Source organism: Cygnus atratus, chromosome 18 (assembly GCF_013377495.2).
Source record: "Cygnus atratus isolate AKBS03 ecotype Queensland, Australia chromosome 18, CAtr_DNAZoo_HiC_assembly, whole genome shotgun sequence".
Lineage (NCBI taxonomy): Eukaryota > Metazoa > Chordata > Aves > Anseriformes > Anatidae > Cygnus > Cygnus atratus.
The window spans coordinates 7,925,465-7,945,999 of NC_066379.1; the positions used below are offsets into that span (position 1 = coordinate 7,925,465).

The window sequence follows — 20,535 nt, forward strand, 5'->3', positions numbered from 1 at the left end:
ATATATATGCATTTTTAAATGTTCTTGTATTTGGGGGAAGTGGAAGAATTCTAAGAGCCAGATTTTTAGAAAATAACAGTCTCATTTAATCCATGGATTTCAGTTCCATTGTGGCTTTAAGGAGCACAAAGTCCAAGAGTCTTACCAAATTCATCAGTTGAACTAGTACCTGGAGTTTTGTGTCTGCTCCTCTGATTCTGCCAGCACACCTTGTAGTGCATTATAACTAGAACATTAGTAATTTTCATTTTACCTCCTGTCCTGAATGGGTGTCTTGAGGGGAACTGCTTTAACAGTTAGTTCTGCCTTGTCTCTGAACTATCTCTAGCCATTGATGTTTTTTTCTTGATGACATATCCTGCTTCTTTCTGTGGGAATAAGTTGTTCTGTTGCTGCTAGATGGTGAATGAATAGGACTGAAATCATTTAGTTAAAATCAGAAAAGAATCAAGAGATTTCTGACTGCTGTACCATTCATTTAGAAGAAATCCTCATAATCTAGACATTACACTTAACATGCTAAACAGCATCTTACAAACTTAGTATCAGATTATTGACATTTCATGTTGTCATTGGCTGCAGGTTAAGCAACTTTTATTCCATTGATAATGCCACTGAAGCTGTACCTCTTGCAAAAATCTTCTCTTGTATTCTGCATATATACTGTTTTTGTTCTTGATTTCTACCCTATGAAAATTATAAATTATACCTACAGTTGCAGTTTCCTTAGGCTTTGCTTTATACATTTTAAAGAGGGTGCCAAAGATTAAGCTTGCTAATAATGTAGTAATTGTAATAATGAGTAGTTGTTACCCCCCTCCTCCCCCGCAAAAGAAAAAAATACAGAAAAATATGTCTGTATCGAGAGATACCTGCATTTTTTGGAAGCTATTGCAAACGAATAAATTTTTCAAACTCTCCAGAGATTAGAGGAAAGGTGATACTGATGTTACAGTAACAGAGTGTCTAAAGCATAAAGAAAACGTCTACAAAAGCTTTAAAAGCAGTAAATCATCTGAAGAGGTGATCATGTGAAAAAAAAGCACTAAGATTGTGACCTTATTTTTTGCTTTTTTGCTTTCCTTAATTATAAGATTTCTGTAATGATTTCTGAAAGACTAGAATAATATAAAAAAAGCTGTGTAAATTCATTATTTACCAACTCAAAAGTATAGTTTATATCCTGCTAATGTCTTACAGGTAGAGAATTGGAAGCTTCTTTGGAAAGACCTACTTGATAAAAGCTATAGGAATTTGTGGTATACGTTAGGGAAGGTTCTTTTCAATTGTGTTCCCAGATTTTGGAAGAAAAAATGCATGAAAAAGAAGTAGCTCACTGTATCTTCCAGAAGCTTCTGGAAGTGAATAGCACAGTGTGCGCTCCCCCCTCCCTCCCCCCCCCAAATATACTGATAACTAATTCATATAATAGTTTTCTTTATTATTCCTCTAACAGATTGAAACAATTGCTGAAAAAATATAGTTCATCTCCATTCCATATATCTCATGAATCATTGTTTAATTAATAGTTAGATATTCTGGCTGCTGAAATTTACATATACTTTAATTCTTATAGTTGTGATGAAGACACTATTTTGCAGGTGGACTCACTTCTTAAAAGACAGGAAGGGCAGCAAATCTTTGCACTGAGATACAATTACTTTTATCCCAAACTCTTGCACAAGTCATGTTGAAGTTTATGTATTAGCTAGCCAAGAAAAGCAGGGACATTTTTTTTTTCTTTTTTCAAACACACAGTTCTGTTGTCCTCAATTCACCCCATGGTGCCTCGAGCTAGTCGTATTAAAGCAGACGTGATTTTTTTTGCAGAGGTTTCCAAACACACCATATATGATAGCACATTCAAGCTCTAATCAAAACGTGGCTTTCATTTTCAGATAGATGTAAATTCTGGGATTTATACCAAAAATGTAGAAAAATAAAGGAAATGAAAATGAATCAACAGCCAATTTCATTGCAATGGAAATAAATATGAGAGCCACTGTTAAAACAGAGGACTGTTCCCTTGGTCTCCATCTGTTGATAAAGGGAGCCATTATAGCACAGTTGGAGTGTTAAGGTGAATGCTGGATTCTGTCCTGGATAAAACATTTGCAACAGAGGTCTATGCCAGCATAATTGGAAACTGAGCTTGAAGGTAGTATTATGCAAATAATATAATAGCAAATACAATTTAGCAGTAGAATAGAAGAATTCTCACATTCTTGAGACATTTCCCCTCTTTTCTTTTTTTTCTGGTTTTGTTACTAGTGTTTTTCATACAAGTACTTATCTGGATGACTAGGCGGAAGCTAAACTTGCTAAATATGCTCAAGAAATTTCTTTTAAGATCAGCACTTGGATGCTGAACTGTTGCAGCTGTAACAATAAGGTGCTTATTAGTAACAGTAGAATCTCAGCTAGTCTATGTGGTGGAATCCTAATTTCACAAAACTTCACGTTTCTCATATTGTCTCCACTTGTTGAAACTACAGATTAGAACTGAGTAGATCACATGCTTTTTCAGGAATTTTTGCATATCTGACGTTTGATCAATAACAGATCATAAATGTTCTTCCCTCTTCTTAATGTGCTCCTAGCATTACAAGTGATAGGAGCTCACATCATTGTTAGTTACCTTCTGTAATCTGTCCTATGCAGTTCTCCATGACAGTCTTTATGCGGCAGGCAAGGAATATCTATCCGTTTTAATTGCAGAGAAGGGAATGAAATCACCCTCCGTGTTCTTCTGAATGGAACAACCACCTTTGTTAAGAGGTCTTAATTGAGTTCATTGGAATGGAATTAACTGAACACTGGAATAAGACATCACAGTAATTAATATTCCTTTTTACCTATTTCCTAACATTGCTTACGTGACTGGTGCCAAATGTTTGTACAGAGCATAAACTAGGCTTTTTGTATGCTTGAAAATTCGTACCTCTTACTACTCTTTGTAATGTGCATGAAGTCCATCTGGGAAGTTAACAGTTTAGAGCAAGGAACAAGGGTTGCAAAAGTCTCTTGTTTCTAACAGTTTGGTAGAGATTTCAAGATGAAAATTCTACCTAATGTTGAAAATATCTTTTTCTAGGAGGAACTTAGCTTGACTTCCATCTTTATCAGCTGATCCTTTTCAGTAGCAGTTAATCAAATTTAAGTTTAAATGAGGATTAGCAGAATAGTTGATACTTTACTATCTTGGTACTAGTACTATAGACTTGTTCTCTTTGGCTGTGAATTTCAATCCTTTCATTCTCTGGTGTTTAGAGCAGCCAAATCTTTGAGGGCATTAAGAGTTATTTCAACACTAGCCGACTCCAGTGTATACAAACAGATAGAAAAGTGTGTTATAATTCTCTAAGTGTAGCCACAATTAAGCTGATCTTATATGTGGATTGTCCCTTTTCTTACGCAGTTATGCTATGACGCAATACAGAAGCTGCAGTGGCTCTGTTCAAATCCACAGCAGTTTTACAATATGCTGAAGACAATCAAATATTATTTTAATTAGTAGTTGCCTTCAGTTCCAATGTGTTTTATTAGGCCATCAACTAGTTGAGTCCATAAATCTATATGTTATAAATCTAATGCAGTAAACACCCCAGAATGGAATCTTAATAGCGCATAAGCTTGAGACAGCTTGCTGTGAAATTTCCATAAATATCTCTGAGGGGGGTGTAGCAATATGAAGTGCATGAGAAATCAGAGTTTAAAAGAAGCAAACCAGCTGGCTTGTGTTACACACTAAAGTGAAACCCACTTATGTGAATAACTGACATGAATAAAACATTTACATGGCTATATTCCTAAGAAGCTGAACTGCTCTCCACCTATAAGAGAAAGCTGCTTCTTGTCCACCAATTCTCACCTTAAGTCAATTTTTGAAATCACCTCTTCTACTCAGCAAATCATTTCAGTCTCTCAGTAAATTATAATCAATCAACCAGGTTGCTAAGGATCAGTCAAAAAGTACTGGCAAGTGTGAGAAAATTAGCTTTTAGACAGCTAGTGTGTCATAAACTCACATGCTTTGGTGCTAGGCATTAAGGTCATGTGTATAAATTTACCATGAAATATCAGACAGTAATGTAAGCCTCTCTGATTTACCATGAAGGATCAGACAGTAATGTAAGTCTCTCTGAGTTACATCTCAGTATGCACTGGAGAAAAAGAACTTCTAGTGTCTAACAAATATAATATAAATTGACAGTTATCAAGAGGACAAAAATTACACCAGTAGACTAAAAGGCACTGATCAGCTTCATTGGTAGTATAGCTGTGCTTTCGTCCTGCTGGAGAGTAAAAGTTGAATTTGGCCACAGTTATGTTTTGAAATAATGTGTTTTGAAACAGTGTGTTTTAAAGTAAAGGAGAGGCAAGCATTATTTTATTTTGCATGTAGCAATACCATCAGTCATTCACACACAGCCCTAGATTCATGGCCCATCAGTTGATGGATAATAGAAATGCATTACTGGTGCCTGTTTCCTCACCAATTTACACTTGGTATTTCTATCCCTGTTTATATCAGCAAATTCGATCTAGAAGAATTGAGATTCTGACCTCATTAACTCAAATGGGTTAGCAATCATAGAAAAGTCTAGATTGCAATAAATCTCTGGAGATCAGCTAGTCAAACCTACTGTTGAAGAATCAATTATATAAACTAAGTCTTGAATATTTCCAGTGATGGAGATTCCACCACCTATCCAAAACACCCTATTCCAGTATTTAATTATTCTCACGGTGAAGATTTTTTTTTTTTTAATCTACGTAGAATTTCTCCTGATGCAGCTTATGTCCATTTCCTCTTGTCTGTCACCGTATGTCCTTGTAAGAGTGCCTCCATTTGCTGTATAACTACCTTTTAGGTACTGGAAGACTTTGATTCTACCCCCCGAGCTTTCTCTTGTCTAGGCTGATCAAACCCAGTTCCTTCAACCTTTCTTCATGTGCCAAGTTCTCCAACCCTCTAGTCATCTTGGTGATTCTCCACTGAATCCTCTCCAATTTTTCTAATGTTTGTCTTGACCTTGGGGGACCAGTATATTGAAGAGATCCCACATAATAAGGTAAAGAAGTTGGATATTAATGAGTTTTACCTATTAGATGATTAAGACTGCTCTTCTGTTGTGACAAATTCAATTACTGATGTTCTAGTAGAAATTCCTGCCCCGAATAGAAATTTTATCTGTTAGGCCAGAAGCAGAAAAGGGCTAATGAGCCCTCATCTCACCTGCATTCGGATGTGTAGGCATTTAGCAGTCAGCTGAGTGGCATTAGGATGGGAAAAGTTTTGTAAGAGAAAGCAAATCTTGTTCACTTTTAAAGCTGGTCATATGGTCATTTTTGCCCAAGTTTAGTTCACAAATAATGTTGAGTGAGTTTACTAAGTGTTGTAACCACTGCTAGAACAAAATTTCACTTTAGTTGTATGATCTGGAATTAAAGTCCTGTGGAAGTCACAGCACAGCACCAGTGCAAACAGAAAGACAGCGTATTCTGTCATTGAATGGGTTTTGTGATTTAGTGACTTCTGGGTTTGATTTTTATAATAGGTGAAAGAGTCTATCCAGAATTTTGCTCCCCGAGTATCAAATATGCTAATTAATTAATGGATGTACACTGGTTGTTTAGAATCACACAGGAACAGCATAAAAAAGCATAGCTGGGACACTAGTTTTTTTTCCCAGAAAACCCATCAGAGTTACGCTCTTCCATCCTCCCACTATGTTCACCTTTAACATATGGCAGCTCTGTATCATGAGACTGGCACCTAAATTTAGGTAGGGCCTTGCTATTCTCCCTCCCACTCCCACCCACTCCTTGCATATGTATACAGTTTGTAAGGACCAGCTGTGAATTTTGCCCCTGTAAACACTGTTTTTCTAGCTTTTTAATAGGGCTAGATTCCACCTATTCCAAATTAACTGTTACTTTTCTCAAGAACATTTATCTTAAATTAAATTTGCCTGAAAGACAAGTAGAAGTTCCCAAAGATGTTAATCTTTTGGGATGTTTTCCATTAGATAAATTAGGGCCTGTGATGTTTTCTATCTTATACCAAAAAGGAAACAGTAATGTTGAATTTAGTATTATCTTTTAGTAATTTACCTAAAAATCAGAGGCTTCACATTGAAGCATTCCGTACTTCAGCGTGACAAAAGAGGCACTGAAGGTGCTCTGACCATGTATCAGTATAACAGAATAGAATTTCGTACACGTTCAGTAGCAACCTAAAGCCAAACAATACTTAAAATACAGATTAATAAAAACACACATGATGTGTTCTGGTAGCTTTTGAAATGATATCTAACAAATCAAGCTTCCACTTTGTAAAATAACAAATCATACTTAGTTTATCATATTCTATTTTGTTTGGGTTTGCTTGGGAAAGAGCCATCATTAATTTTACTGAAAGCAGGGCATTCACAGAAACTGTTCATGATTTTATGACTCAACTAAGAATAGCAAAGCATGTGTGATAGATGAACTTCTGTAGTATAAACACTGATGTTTTACAGCACTAGAACTAAAGGTATCATCATAGAAGGAAAATAAATCACAGTTGATTTTACATACTGTATGCTAAATTGAAAAAAACAAAGCTGTTCCTTTGATAAGTGTACTCTACATTTCTATTTCTACTGCATTATAAAGAAAGAACCCAAAAAGCTAACATATCAATGTGTGTTCAGTTTTTCCTCTGCTATTCCATTGCAGTATATATATGCTAGTATATTACAATATACTAGTTAAGCGTAGGTTCTCTAAGTAATGGTTGGAGTGGCCTTTCTTAGAAGAAATCAAGTTCAATAAAGTTCAAATTCTAGCAGAGGTGATCCAGGAGTAAACTTCTGTATGTCCCACTAACATTTATGTTTCAGTGACTTCAAAGTAGCAAGGTAAGAAAAACTGTGATCTGCTGTACTGAACATGCAATTGAAATCCCCCTGGACAGAACCCAGGACCAGCTCTGCTTTTAACTCCCTCCATAGCGGTAGGCAAGTCAGTTGCACCAAAATTGTTATTTATCAAAATCATTATTGTGGATGTACCCATCTTATTAACTTTGATGATTTGTGAGCAGGAGTGGATATTTTGAGGCACAGAGTACTCTCTGTTTCCACTGAGTTCAAAGAACGATGCAGTTTTTTTACGTCTGTGAAACTGGGCCTTTCCTATTTTACACGTCACTCAGAAATAGAGGTTGCTTTTGAAAATACTTCCTTTTACCTGTCATCCTCAAACCCTCCTATCTAAAAAGAGAGGAAAGAATAGTTATATAGTCACAAGAATTTGCAAATATTTAAATAAAGCTGGTTCAGACTAACCAGTACTAACTATTACTACTACATCAACTCAACATCAGTTGAAACACTTTCAGATGTAATTGTAAGAATTTGGGTAATCCTGACATATTTCCTTTTGATTTTTTGGATGTCCAGCTTGTGACATCTCAGAGAACTTTTATTTTCAAAAAATCTTAACATCTGGCATCTGAATATATACCCCTTTGATGTGTCTCAAATTGGTCAGTAGGAATAAATATATACAGAAGTAATGTTCCTCTTCAAAAATTGTGCCCCCTGGTTGTTATTTGTTCATTGTCATTGTTGAATTAAAACAGACTTTAAAAGAAACAGCAGTGATTTAGTGTAAGACATTTTGCTAACTAAAAAATCATGAGGGCTTAAGGATAGCTGGGATAAGATGAAAATTCAAAATAATTTCTAAGGTTTGGAAGTGGTTTGTTGCCAGATGATCAAGTTGCGGGGAATTCAGTTACTCTGATTTCCACTGAAATCCTGTTGCATGAGTATAAGGAAAATGGCCTCAGATGTAAAACTAGGAAACTTGGCATTGGATTTTATGATAACATGAGCTTGTAATACAAGAATGTTAAGACCTTAAGCTGCTTTTGGTTGGATAATTTTTTTTCCTGAGAGGTTGTTTGTTTTTTAATTTCAAGAACCAAAATGGAGAAACATTCTTTCAGCTTCCACAGACACTGCACACTCTGTCCAGGTTCTGGTCTATCATATAAGACATCTGTTAACGTTTCCTCGGTGAGGAAATACTTGAAGCTGAAATTATTTTTTGCTCAAGACTTGTAAATCCCGCTGAAATCAGTGTGTTGATTTCTGTTACCTCTGCTGGGTAATTTTACTCTTAGACTGGTGTGATCAGAGGTCAAGTTTTCACCCATTCAGTTACTGCTATGAATAGAACTGGAAATTTGAAAGTTCAGACTCCTAGTAAGGTTTCCTGTGTTGGGGCAAGATTTGGCACTTGTGGGCTAAGCTGTGTCTTCCTGGGTTTTGAGAAAGCCATCAGAAGCAGAACAGTGCACAGCAGGGTTCTTTTCTGTATGCATTTCTTCTGCACTCAGGCTTTAATGCATTTCAGTACACACACAGTTTAAATAACCCTTGAGCATGCTCTAGGCTGTAGTAGGAAAAAACTTATATCATCTTGGCCCAATTCTGCTTACCAAGGTATCAGGCCCACAGTAATAAGACAGGACTGATGCAAACTGAGCGTGTTTGTACAAAAGGCCCCTATGTCCCATGCAGGATGGGTGTAGCAGGGGGGCAGGCTGATGGACCCTGGGGCACCCTGAGAAGAGGATGGGTTGTCCCTCCCTGTTGGAGCGGTGGTAGTGGGGCTGGACTAACACTGCTGGTCTAAAGCTAACTGCTGGTCTGTGTGGTATGCTGCTGCTGCAGAAAAACTGCACCAGAGTTTTTATGATGTTCACTTAACAGACACAGGATTGTGAGTTACTGCATATTTTTAAAGAGCACTTTTAGGGTAATAGCAGATGGCTAATATCAGGGTGAGGTAGATTTCAGGTCATGCTTTAAAACTGCAAGAGGCTTGCATATCCTATCACTCAAACCTTTGGGCTTATTCAGCCTTGGCTCAGATCTACCATTAGTACTGTTTTCATTTTCAATAGCCTATTAGTTTGTTGTGAATATTTTTTAATGATCTAGCACACTATTTAGATGAACCATCCTAGTGGTAATGGCTTTCTGAAATTGCTCATAGATTTTTCTTAGTAGATAAGTGTTTTATCAAGGAATAAATAACGAAAGTTTCATCTGGAGTTTCACTTTATATCCCTCAATTTCTAATTACTGTTCAAGCAAAATCTTCAGTCCCTGAAGGAAATGCAAATAATAATTATAATAATAAAATTATGGCACCTTAGGACACAGTTCCAAGAGCTGACAAGTGCTCTCAATCTTATTACAGCCAATAAAAGGTAAGGCCTACATTTATATGCTGTGTATGTTCCATGCCTTGAAAGAGGGTCCAGTTTTAAGCCAATTTTAACAAAAGAGGGGGAGGGGGAAAGAATGTTTAATTTCAAATCATATGATTTTCATAAATACAATACAAAAACCCTTCCCAAATTACCTGTAAGTTCCAAGTCTGGAAACTGTCTTTCCCAAATGCTCTTGGAATTGATTGATTGTACTTGCATCAACTTCACTTGGTTGTTTTATTTTATTCTAATCCCTTATATACAAAATTAAAATCCTTTAGTTATAGCTAAGAACTAGTTATTCCTTGCAGAGCCTCCCAGTATCTGTTCCTCAAAAGACAAATGGGTCTTGTACAAGATTGCTCCTTTTAAGTAATCCTGGTGGAAAAATTCAGCCAGGTGTTACGGATGCGGTCCCATGTCAAAAGAAAAACAAAACTCCAAAGAATACTGCATGACTGCTTTGTGGCTTAGCATCCTGCACAGTGACTTACAGCAGCTGTGTTGTCTGCAGGACTCTTCACAGTCCCGTTAGGATCCAGAGTTTAGCCCTAATTGGAGAATTCAATTCAAGGTGAAAGCAAAGTTTTGAGCATTTTGATAATGTTCAAAACCTAACAAAGACACAGACGTTTTTACACAATTTTGTCTTAGAATCTTCTTTGAATGATGCTTTTCTTGAAAGACTGTCTTAAGTTTTCATTTTAAAAGAAATCATTTTCCTTGCAAAGAAGTAAGAGCCATAAGGAGGGTAATTATATTGGGATTTTAAATAATTCACTACCATTTCTTTGCCAGAAAAAAAAAAAAAAATCTCATGTTTTGTTTTTCCAAGCTCTAAAATTTGTCCTGCAATTTGGTAACGTTAAGAAGATAAACTAAGCTACTGACATATTTCAAGATCAAATGTTTTTGGTTTCTAACAATAACTTTGGCTTCCCTCTGATGTCAATAACTTGTTTGAAAACCTGCAAGTCTTTAAATATTGTTAATTACTCTGAAAATTTGAAATGGATCTTTTGAACAAGAACATTTGCAAATGGAACACATTTTACATTTAGAATGTGTAGTGCTGGCTTTCTATATCTTCTTTTAATATTCAGAACAGTTTCTTCAATTAGGCAAAGTCTAGAGGTAGGTTTGAATTCCCTCTAGCTCATACTGATGGCCCTAACACACAAATCAGAGAGGATATATTTCTAATACAGGAATGTTCTGCAAACCAGTAAATCTGGGATTATCTCCTTGGACTGATTATGTCAAAGCTCTTGAGCCACAGCACTTGTGGGGAGCTAAAAATAAATAGCCAGGGATTTATATATTTATTCTTTACCTAAATAATCTGTGCATATTGTGTGCGTCTTTCTACAATGGGAGACATGTTATCTGGACTTAATGTTTATTTATAAGAGTTCTTTTCCTAGTAAGGATTTTAACAAAGGGTTTAAAACAAACTGTCCTACAAGAAGCATTCATAGATAAATCTAGTGCTAGTTTAAAAGAACTGAGTTCAAATCAGAAGCTTTTACAGTTAATTGACATTAGAGAAAAATTTGGCCTCAGATTTTGAAAATGGATGAAAACTAGTTCTCTTCTATCATACTGTTGATTAACCAATGTTATGCCACTGTATAGACAATTTTATTCCACACTGTAGTGCCACAATTCTGCATTATTAAAGGACAAAATAATTTTTACATTTATGTGTATAAGAACAAAATCAGGTTCTTAAAACAGTTAGCAAAAAGGCATGCTGTCATTTGCTTCCTGGTCCTAATGTACGAGGTAAATCTTCTGAATAATAAACACTTAACAAAGAATTTTTAATTAGTTACATCAAAGACTCATGAATGCTTTTTTCCATAACTCTTCTACTCCTATGCAGTATCTCCCATTTCACAAGACTGATACAGCATGCTCATGAGAAAACAGAGCTAATGATATAGGTACACCACAGGTCAAGGCATGCTACAGGGGAAAATCAAATGAGAAAAAAGTAAGATTTTAAAATAATTTGGTTCTTGTTTAAATTCAGTAATGGATTGCTGAGAAATGGCTTGATAAAAGGAGGCAATATAAACACACAAGATAGTACTGCAGGCAATAAATCTGACATTGGCATAGATGGAATGAATGGAGTCTAGTTCACTCAGCTCCCGTGATTCTGCAGGTATTGGAAGGAGTTCTGTGTCTTAATGAAGATAAATGATATCACAGGCTGGAACTTTAATTTAGAGTGCTAACTTCAGTGTTCAGCTATAATGACTGATTTTTTTAATGAAAAAAATATGTTGATGGCATTTCCTGACATTATAGAAAACACTACAGAAAAGTACAGCAAAGACGTTTTCCTTAGTAGATTTACAAATGCAAGTATATTTATAATATAAATACAAATACGTGTTTCCCTGTGTTGGGGAATAATGGGAATGATGCTCTTCATTAGATAGATTTCCTCTTAAAAGCACATTTTATTCACAGTTCTCTCATAAAATATTGTATAAGGACTGTCTTCATATTCTTCATACTGGTTATTGCCGTACTTTCTAAAGGCAAACGTTGGAAAGTTGTGTTCATTGCTAGTAAAAATGGTACATCCACTTTCTTAGAATTAAATCATTGCAATGGTTACTGTACTTGAGAAGTGTCTGCTGTGCTGTGTTTGCTCTAGCTGCATGTTCACTCGTACTTCCTGAGTTTTAACTTTTGTGAAATCCATCCCTGCAGCTCCAGTGAGGTGATGCACATGTTTGTAATACACTCGGGAAGGAATGCAGTCCATCCAGTGCTGCTCTGACCAAAAATCCAACCACCCAAACAAGCAAAAACACTTATGCATTACCCTTACAGATAACTGGAGCTTCTTGTTTTGTTTGGTTCGGTTTGGTTTTTAAGGATAAGAACTGAGGGTTGGTTTGTGTGTTTTGTTTTTTTTTTCTTGCTTGGTCCTTACTGAGACACTGCCTCAGTTGAATTACTGGCTACATTCACGGATTACCAGTTCAGAGATAGATTAGCTAATTAATGCAGCTCGATACGTGATTTATGCTAGCATCATATTTTCCTCTTCAGGAACATTATTGTTGTGCTCATCACATTCAACTTAGTCTAAGCTCAGTGAATTCAAATGCAAGGTGTGAATGCAAGGTAAAATCATAACATGGTCATGTTACTGGAAAAGCGATCCCCATACCAGTAAGTCAGTGTAGTGGAACATTGTCTCAGAAATTCCTACTTTAATGGATTGATTTCCACAATCAGATATTCAAGAGAGCATTCTTGAAGACAGAAAGGGAAAGTATTTTCACTTGAACAGGTAAATCTAGAGTAGTTCCGTCATAGCACTTCATATTTAATTAAGCTGATGCACCTGAAAGATGAGTATAGGCATGGGCTTTAGGTACACATTATGTTAGAAGTTGTGAGATGTACTGAGAGCAACTGTTTGTCTTTTATGGTGTATATTTTATGTGCCATATTTTTCAGCTACTTTTTGTAATGAACTTGTATTACAAAATTCATCTTTGCACTGACTTGACTATAAAAACGGTGAATTTATTAGCAAGATTTTTTTAAGTGAAATGAAGCTATTTCCTTTACCAAGAACATATTATTCCAGAAGGGAGAAGAGGCTGTGTCTTGCCCACACACAGTATGGCTAGCATGCATACTACCAATCATAAGGTGTACAGTGTTCTCACCCTCAAACAGTAAGCCCATTCCATTTGTCTGTCCTTACTGAGCCTTGAGCAAGTTCTTTCCATTCATGTAGAAGCTTAACAAGAACTGTAAAGCAGCTTAGACTGCATTTCAAGTATAGGGTTTAAGCCTTTAAAAAATAACACTCCCTTTTATTACTTACATGTGTAAAGGCTGTGGGAGCAGCCCCGGAAATTGTTCTACAGGATGTGTAAAATGCATCCTTTTTTTAGGTTTATTCATCAACATTTTTTTTCTGCAAGAAGAGAAATATCTTAATGATGAGCATTTGGTCAACTTCCTCTTGTTGGCTGTGCCTTAGTGTCTACCTGGTCTGATGGCAATGTTAATATAATACCCTGCTAGCTTCTTGGAGTTTTGTAAGACTGATAGTCTGGGCTGTACGTTGTTGCTGGGTTAATTGCCTACAGTTCTATTAATTAACAGGAAATGTCACTAGTCTGTATCAGGAGTCTCTTACAGAAGCATTCTCTCGTATTTATTTGGAATTGAGACCTTCAGTCCAGGTTTTAGCACCCAGAAGGCTCCTCATTTTGTTTGTAAAATCTCACAGCTAGCAAGACAAAACAAATTCTATATCTGAAAGTGTTGTAATGATCAATATGAGGCCAGAAAGTTGTGGATTCCATCTAGTACTTCTTGTTTCTGAGGTTGGTAAACCTCTTCTGGGTTGCTAATAGCATTTCTTGGTTCTTTTCTAGCCATGTGACCCAGACAACATCATGGATCCATCCTGTAACCAGCGCACTAAGCTTGCGTTGCTCTGAGGATGACGACGATGGAATAAGAGAGTCTCCTGGGTCCAAGAGCTGAGGACATTCTGCTGACAGAAAGTAGTTTGTCTAATTTCAGTACATTAGTGAGAAGATGCACACTTTTTAATCTAATTACTTTCTAGTCTGATGTAATAGTACCCGATGACACTTCTCCCCTTAAGTCAGAGAGAGCACTGCCATTTGTTTAGGTGGGTTTGTTCTTGGGTGCCTCAAAATCTGCAGAAGTCTCAGTGCAGTCCTTAACCTGCCCCAGTTCAGTGTGCAGGGATCAGGCTTACCTTGGGAGCTGATCCAGTCTTTTCATGACTTCTGTATTGGCATAACTCCATTGACCTGAAGTCAATTTTCACAGTTTTGACCAGCATGAGAGTTAGATTGGGCCATTGGATGTACTTCACCTGGTAAATTCCAGCTGATGCTTTGCTGAAAGGTGCGAGGTGAGCTTTTGCTTTTTTTAACCAATGCTAGTGAGTGTAATGTAGATAGATGCCCTTTGTGCAACTACTGAATAATCTGATTTTTATAGAAGAAGTTTGTGAAGGAGTTTTGCTGATAGAAATTTGGTAATTTATTACAAGTATTGGAGTCCTGATGACTTGTAAAACAAATACTTTATTAAGATCAGTGGTTGGACTTTAGGAAAATGAATCTTTGATAAGTTGTCAAGTAAAAAGAAAAAGTTTTGGTAGAGGACACCATGCTCTGTCAACAATATGAGGCCAGAAAGAAAATTATTCTACTTTTGTGCTCTGCTAAACCGATACATACATGCATCAAATACTTCAGTGGAAGCTGTGAAGTTTCAAGTACAATGAAACCTGTGAAACCACCTCCAGGATCAGCAGAAATCAGTCACCTCCTCAAAGTTGATCTTTAAGTAGAACAAAATCATTTTGTAAACATTGGTGATGATTTAAAGAGGATAAAGAAAATGACAGGGAGTGCTACTGCAATCTAATGAACAAGTTTCACTGTACTTCAAAAGCACAAGATATTTTAAATCTCATTATTCACAGCTCAACATATGATGCCAGCTTAGTCAAATATATGATTCTATGCTGTTGTTTTTTTTCTGGAGGCTCTTTGTGTGTGTGTGTATTATATATATTATATGGTAGGTGTTGACTAATGAATGAAAGAAGGATCTGAAACTTTGCAGAGGCACTGATGAATATCCCAAAGGAAAACCCTCTCTCTGATCTTCAGGCCAAGAAGGAGAACAGTATTTTAACAGGGTGAGAAAGGCACAGGCTACAATCTGCATTTTCCTAAGGTGCATGCTTCAGGATTTCAAAACATCCATGAAAAGGTTGAGGCACCCATCTACACTCCACCACATCCTTACTGGCTGATACAAAGAAATGAGGCTGTACAGCCACATTTTTTAGAGGTCTGTATCCAGCAGGTTTGTCATTAGAGTTAAAAATCCATGCAGTCAGGGGAACGGATATAAAGACCAGACCATGCCAAGTCAGGCACACTGTGGCTGTTGATCCTTTTGAATCAAAAATGATACACAGTTTTAACCCAAGTCAAGTCTCTTTGAATAGCAGTGCAGCAATTTACTGCATATGGCCTGTGAGCTGCAGAGCACATCACCAAATGTTCTTCCTGCAGGAACAAAGTGCAGCTCACAAAAGAGTTTTTTGCAGGCTTTGCTGGAAGAAGATGTCAGGATATTTTGAATAAGCAAATAGGAAAAAATGTTTTGTACTTTTAACTAGGTCAGAACCAAATTATCCATGAATCTACACAGGTGGTGTGGATTAGAAGGAAGAGCTTGCTCAGCAGACCCACAGTAACATATATTTCTGAGAAAATTTCTCATAGCAGTAACACTTAAATGCTTGTTTGTATTTCGCTCCAATGGCTCCTACGTGCTTCATAGCCTCCTTTGTGTTCCCCAAGAACAGTCTGAAGGCACAAAGCATGTGCTTCAGTTTCAGGGCCAGGCACTCTAGATGCACCTCTATTTAAATCCCTTTTCTGAAAATGGCATAGACTCATGACCCATAAACTGTACGTAAGGTTCTGAATTCCTTGCAATATTTAATGTAACCTTAGTAGTAATTTGACTGATTAATGACAGGCACTTCTGGTTCATAATTCCATGGTAGTATGCAGTTCCAGATCACATATAGACTCCGGTTTTCCAGTTCTGTTTCAGAGAGTTTTGAATCTCCACTTGACCCCCGCAGTCGATTTATTCTGCTAGTGGCTTTCTGACAGCTAGCTGGGTGTTTCAAATAGGCGAAGCTATTTAGGGACAGAGACTGTGGATCAGGCAGGCTTCATCAGCAGAGGCTGTATAGAGACCTAGCAGCAATTTAAAGCTGTTCTGCTAGATCAGCTGGAGGAGGACAGCTATGCGCATACTGCTTGCCCTTCCTGAGGAGCTGGTAATGATCTCTTGCTCCGAGCATGCAATGCACAGCCTGCTGTGCACGAGAGGGGAAGAAATCAAGACAAAATGCTGGCGTTCTGCTGGCTTTGCTTACTGCCTCCACCCCCAGATGAGAACATTTCAGAAACCTGGAGACTATTTCTCCCTCTCTCTTATAAATTTGCCTAGAAATTAAAGACGTTAGATAGATGCAGAGATCTATTTCTAGCTTCTTCTCCAGTAAGCATTATCTCTTCAGATAATCCACTAGATCAGATTCTCTGCTATTGAGGCTACATTTTCATACCTAGAATCTCCAAATGTTCTAATCTATTTTTGTACGCTGGCATACTTGTTTCCTAGGTTATTCCTCTCTATCTCCCCTTGTCTCTTCCTTTCTGTGAAATATTTTGTGAAATTGTTTTGATTAAGGGGAACTGCGTATATTGAAAAAATGGTTCTAGGATAATTTCAAAAGAATTTTTAAAGAACAGTTGTCAAAATATGCAACACTGTAAACAATAACTTTTCATTTTTATTGCAGAATAAAAAAAATACATGGAAAAAAAATGAAAGCGCACTTTTGTAACATTTAAAATAATGAAACTATGGCTTTAGAAGGGAGTGGCAATCGGGCCATAAATAATTCCTGTACCTCCATTTATTTTCCATGTAAAGATGACACTGAAAAATACTGTTCTAGAACACGCTGGTGTCAATCTTTACGTGAATACTTGCACCACACTGCCCTTCAAATACTGCAAATACTCCAGTAAACTTAAACTGGCACATTCTCCGTCATCAAAGCAAGTAGCTTAACACAAATGCCTACATAGATATATTAGATACTCAACCTCATAGATGCTAAATAATTTCCTTGTAACACTACTCGGTGTCTCAATAACTTCAATGATCCTTTCAACAGCCCCACCCGATAAATACATGCACACATACATATGTGAGCTGGCTATTCCATGGGCATTGCATAAATTTTCAGGCGTGTGTGCTGGCTGGTGCATGGCCACACTGCCTAACCTGTCCTAAGCCACTGGTGTTTTACAAGCCGGTTAGTGTAATGGCTGCACTGTAGTTTTCTACAGTAAAGTCTATAGGAAAGATACGGATATTATGTAAGCAAATACATGTAGCCTCTATAGATTTTTTATGATCGATCAGAAAAACAAACACAGTTGCTGTTTGTGCACAGACATTTGATACAAGGTAAGGGCCATCACCTATGTTTATTTGGACACAACCTTACAGCACTAAATCTCTTCTGACACTGATTTTATTTGGAGCCTTCAGGATTCACGTGGGTTTGCTGTGGTGCTAGACTGCACTGAGAATTTCAGTTTCAGTTCTCAAGTAGTTTCTCTCAAAGGGTGATCCTACTCAGACTTTGCCTAGAAAGTCCCGTGCTTAATACCATACACTTTAAAACCATAAATGATGCAGATTACCATTCCTCTTTGTATTTAAAAGTATTTGTGCTGGTGGAAATCTCTTGTGTATTTCTAAGTAAAGATTTCAGTGATAGAAAGTACTTGCTTCTTATGTGGTTACCAGTCACTTCATCACCTACTACTCAGGCTATGCAAGCTACTGAATCAGCTCTTATGTATTTTCTGGAACTGTTGTAGGCATGTAATGAGACAAAACCACAAGTTGGTAAAGGACAGAGAGGACGGATCCCACTTTTTCTGCTTTAACATAAAATTTTTCATATTTTTAAGACCAACCTTTAAAGGAAGCTGGAAAAGCAAATCTAGCTTGCTACATTTTCTGTGCAGGTCTCTGTGGAGCCACACATAGTTTACTTACACTCTACCTGGTTGTAGTTTAAGGAACGGAAGCCAGTAGTACCCGATCTGGAAATCCATCGGCATCTTTGGCCGCCATTATAAATGAAGGAATAAGAAATTACACTAAAATGAGAAACACAATATAACAGGGGCAATTCCTGTTTCCCTAAAACTTCCTATCTGCTACTGATCCTTGCAATTAGCTGGTTTATTTCAGCACATACTTGCTTCGCGGACACCTCCCACGACACAGGGCGAGGGTGTCTGCAGGCATAACCTGAAGGCAAGGGAAATCCTTTTTAAGAAAAACGTTTGTGGTTGTGGAATAGGCCAGGTGGTGAAGGACTGACTGGAGGCAAAGGCCTGTACCTGCACGTTCTGTTGTGATGTAGCCTGTGAAAGTCTGGCTTTTCTGGGAACCGATGGGGTTCTTAATGCTCTGCTCAAGAAACTCCCCGAGAGCTACCCAGCAACTTTAATGCTGGTTCCAAATCTAACACTGAAATTTGGTGCCCTTTTTGCAAATACTGGTCAGAGTGACTTTTGCAGAGTTCTAGCTTAAGTCTGCAGCAAACCTTCAAGTCAGCTCTGGAGTCTTTGTTCCCTTCTGTGCTCCCGGTCCTCGTGTGTTGTCTGCAGCACCCTGCTCCAAGAGACATCCACTGGGGCTGCAGAGCTGTGAGCGAGCACAGCCCCATCAGTCTAAACAGAGGCGCCTGGCTGCTCCAGCTCTGGGGCCAGCTTTACAAAGATGTCAGCAGCTTAAAGATGTTGATGAAGTTAATGGGAATTAGGCACCTAACCTACTTAGATGCTGCTATAAATGCTGCTATTCATGTTTAGGTACCTAAATACCTTAGTAAATCTTTCCCCTTAGTGCCTGCAATGGTAGTGCGCCAAAAATCAAATACTAATGAAGAAAGCCTGCCCTTTGTCCTCTGTAACCAGCTTTGCCTTTCCCTGGGGATTGTTTTCATGTAATACTAAAAATACTAGCTGTCTCACAGGTTGTACCATCCAGATACTTTTCACATTTTTGGTGGCTTGATTATTTGTTGCTTATCCCAGCTTTTTTTTTCCCCAGGCAGTAGCTGATGTTGCCACAGATCTAATAGTTTGATACTCCTGCAACATTCTTTTGAGATAAATTATTTTACTACAGGGTAGAAGTATTGAACTCTCTTCCCAGAAAGATGCAAGATTCAGTATTAAGTCATATGGTTGAAAAAAAAATGGAATGGGCCCAAACCTGTTACAAGTAGAGCCTATTGTTTCCAAATATTAGGATGGGAAGTTGAAATCTAATAACTAATACTGATTTTCCTCTCCTGCTCACAGTTATACCTTCTTGGGATTGTTCTGGGAGGTTTGCACATCCCCTGCAGATTTTGTCCCTGAAGCCACAAGGCTATCGCTGGTCTTCTGTTTATGATAAAGATCTCTATTTACAGCTTCCAGGATTATCTGAGAGTAAATATGTACAGGGTTAACTGCTCTCTGAGCATATTTTCTTGAAATAGGGCATATATGTCTTTTATGTTCAGTTGTTCTCAGCATGACAGAAAGGACAATGATCTGGTTTGTAGTTGCAGCAGCTTCACTGCAGAAGTTGCTCTAAAGTTAGTTTTTTTCGTGGCCTTATGTACAGGAATTAATGGGAAGAAATATCTGTAATTCGTGAAGAAAATGGGTTTAGGGTGGATTTCTTTGTTATTTGAAGACAAATAAGAATTTAGTCCGGCACCTTTTCCAAACCATACATAAGCTGTGTTCTCCCTTCAAGTTATAAAGGACATTACAATATTGAACTGCAACTATATGATGACTTATTATTCACCGGGGGCTGCAAATGAGGGAGGTTGCTGGGTGATCCTGTCAAAAGGGAAATGCTTGCTGGGCTTGGTGAAGAAGTATCCAGCGTCTCAATAAAGTCACAGAAGCCTGTGGTTACCTGGAAAATGCAGCTGTACGGAACAGGAAATACTGTTGTCTTTGAAGGGAAAGGTTTGAGTCAGAGTTGTGAGGAGTGTTTTCTTCTACCAGTATCCAAGCCTTTGTTCATTTTCCTGCCCAAAGTTTGCAGGGTCAGAGTACTCCAGGAGCTGGTGGTCTCTGTGACTGCTGCAGACCCACAGAGCCTCCAGCCAGCCTGCCCCAGGAGCATCGCAGCTGAGACAAGAAGCACCTTTGGGCAGGTAAGCTGCAATTAATACGATGTCTCTGATTTAGGAGACCTCTTTTCAAGAGCCGTGTCCCTTTTACATTGCCTCAGTAACAGATGAGGTGAACTAATGCAAAATCGGTAGCTGATACCATTATGGGGAATGTCAGTTTGATAGCTAGACCTTTGGGTAAACGTAAACCATAAAAAGTCAGCGGTTTTGCCACAGTTTGGGTAAGTCATGATTTCACCCTGACCTCCAGAAGTCACAAACTGATCAGAAATGCCTTAATCTCTTTTAAAGTACTCTGCTCTTTAGCTATTAAGCAGTCAATATTTCCCTATGGCCCAATTATTATTATCATTAAGAACATTCCTTGTTCTTGTATCTGAAGAGAACTCATTAAAACATGATT

The 20,535-nt window shown here is 37.7% G+C and overlaps 1 protein-coding gene across 4 annotated transcripts in view; it reads left to right on the forward strand.

Moving 5' to 3' along the window:
- The window catches only part of STXBP4 (syntaxin binding protein 4), a 73,725-nt gene extending 57,017 nt beyond the window's left edge, over positions 1 to 16,708 (forward strand). For all 4 annotated transcript variants that reach the window (XM_035558882.2, XM_035558880.2, XM_050714398.1 and 1 more), the window contains one exon: positions 13,699 to 16,708. In XM_035558882.2, the coding sequence (XP_035414775.1) occupies positions 13,699 to 13,810 (112 nt within the window). In that variant the 3' untranslated portion in view covers positions 13,811 to 16,708. The remainder of the gene's footprint in view (positions 1 to 13,698) is intronic.
- The last annotated feature ends 3,827 nt before the right edge of the window (positions 16,709 to 20,535 follow it).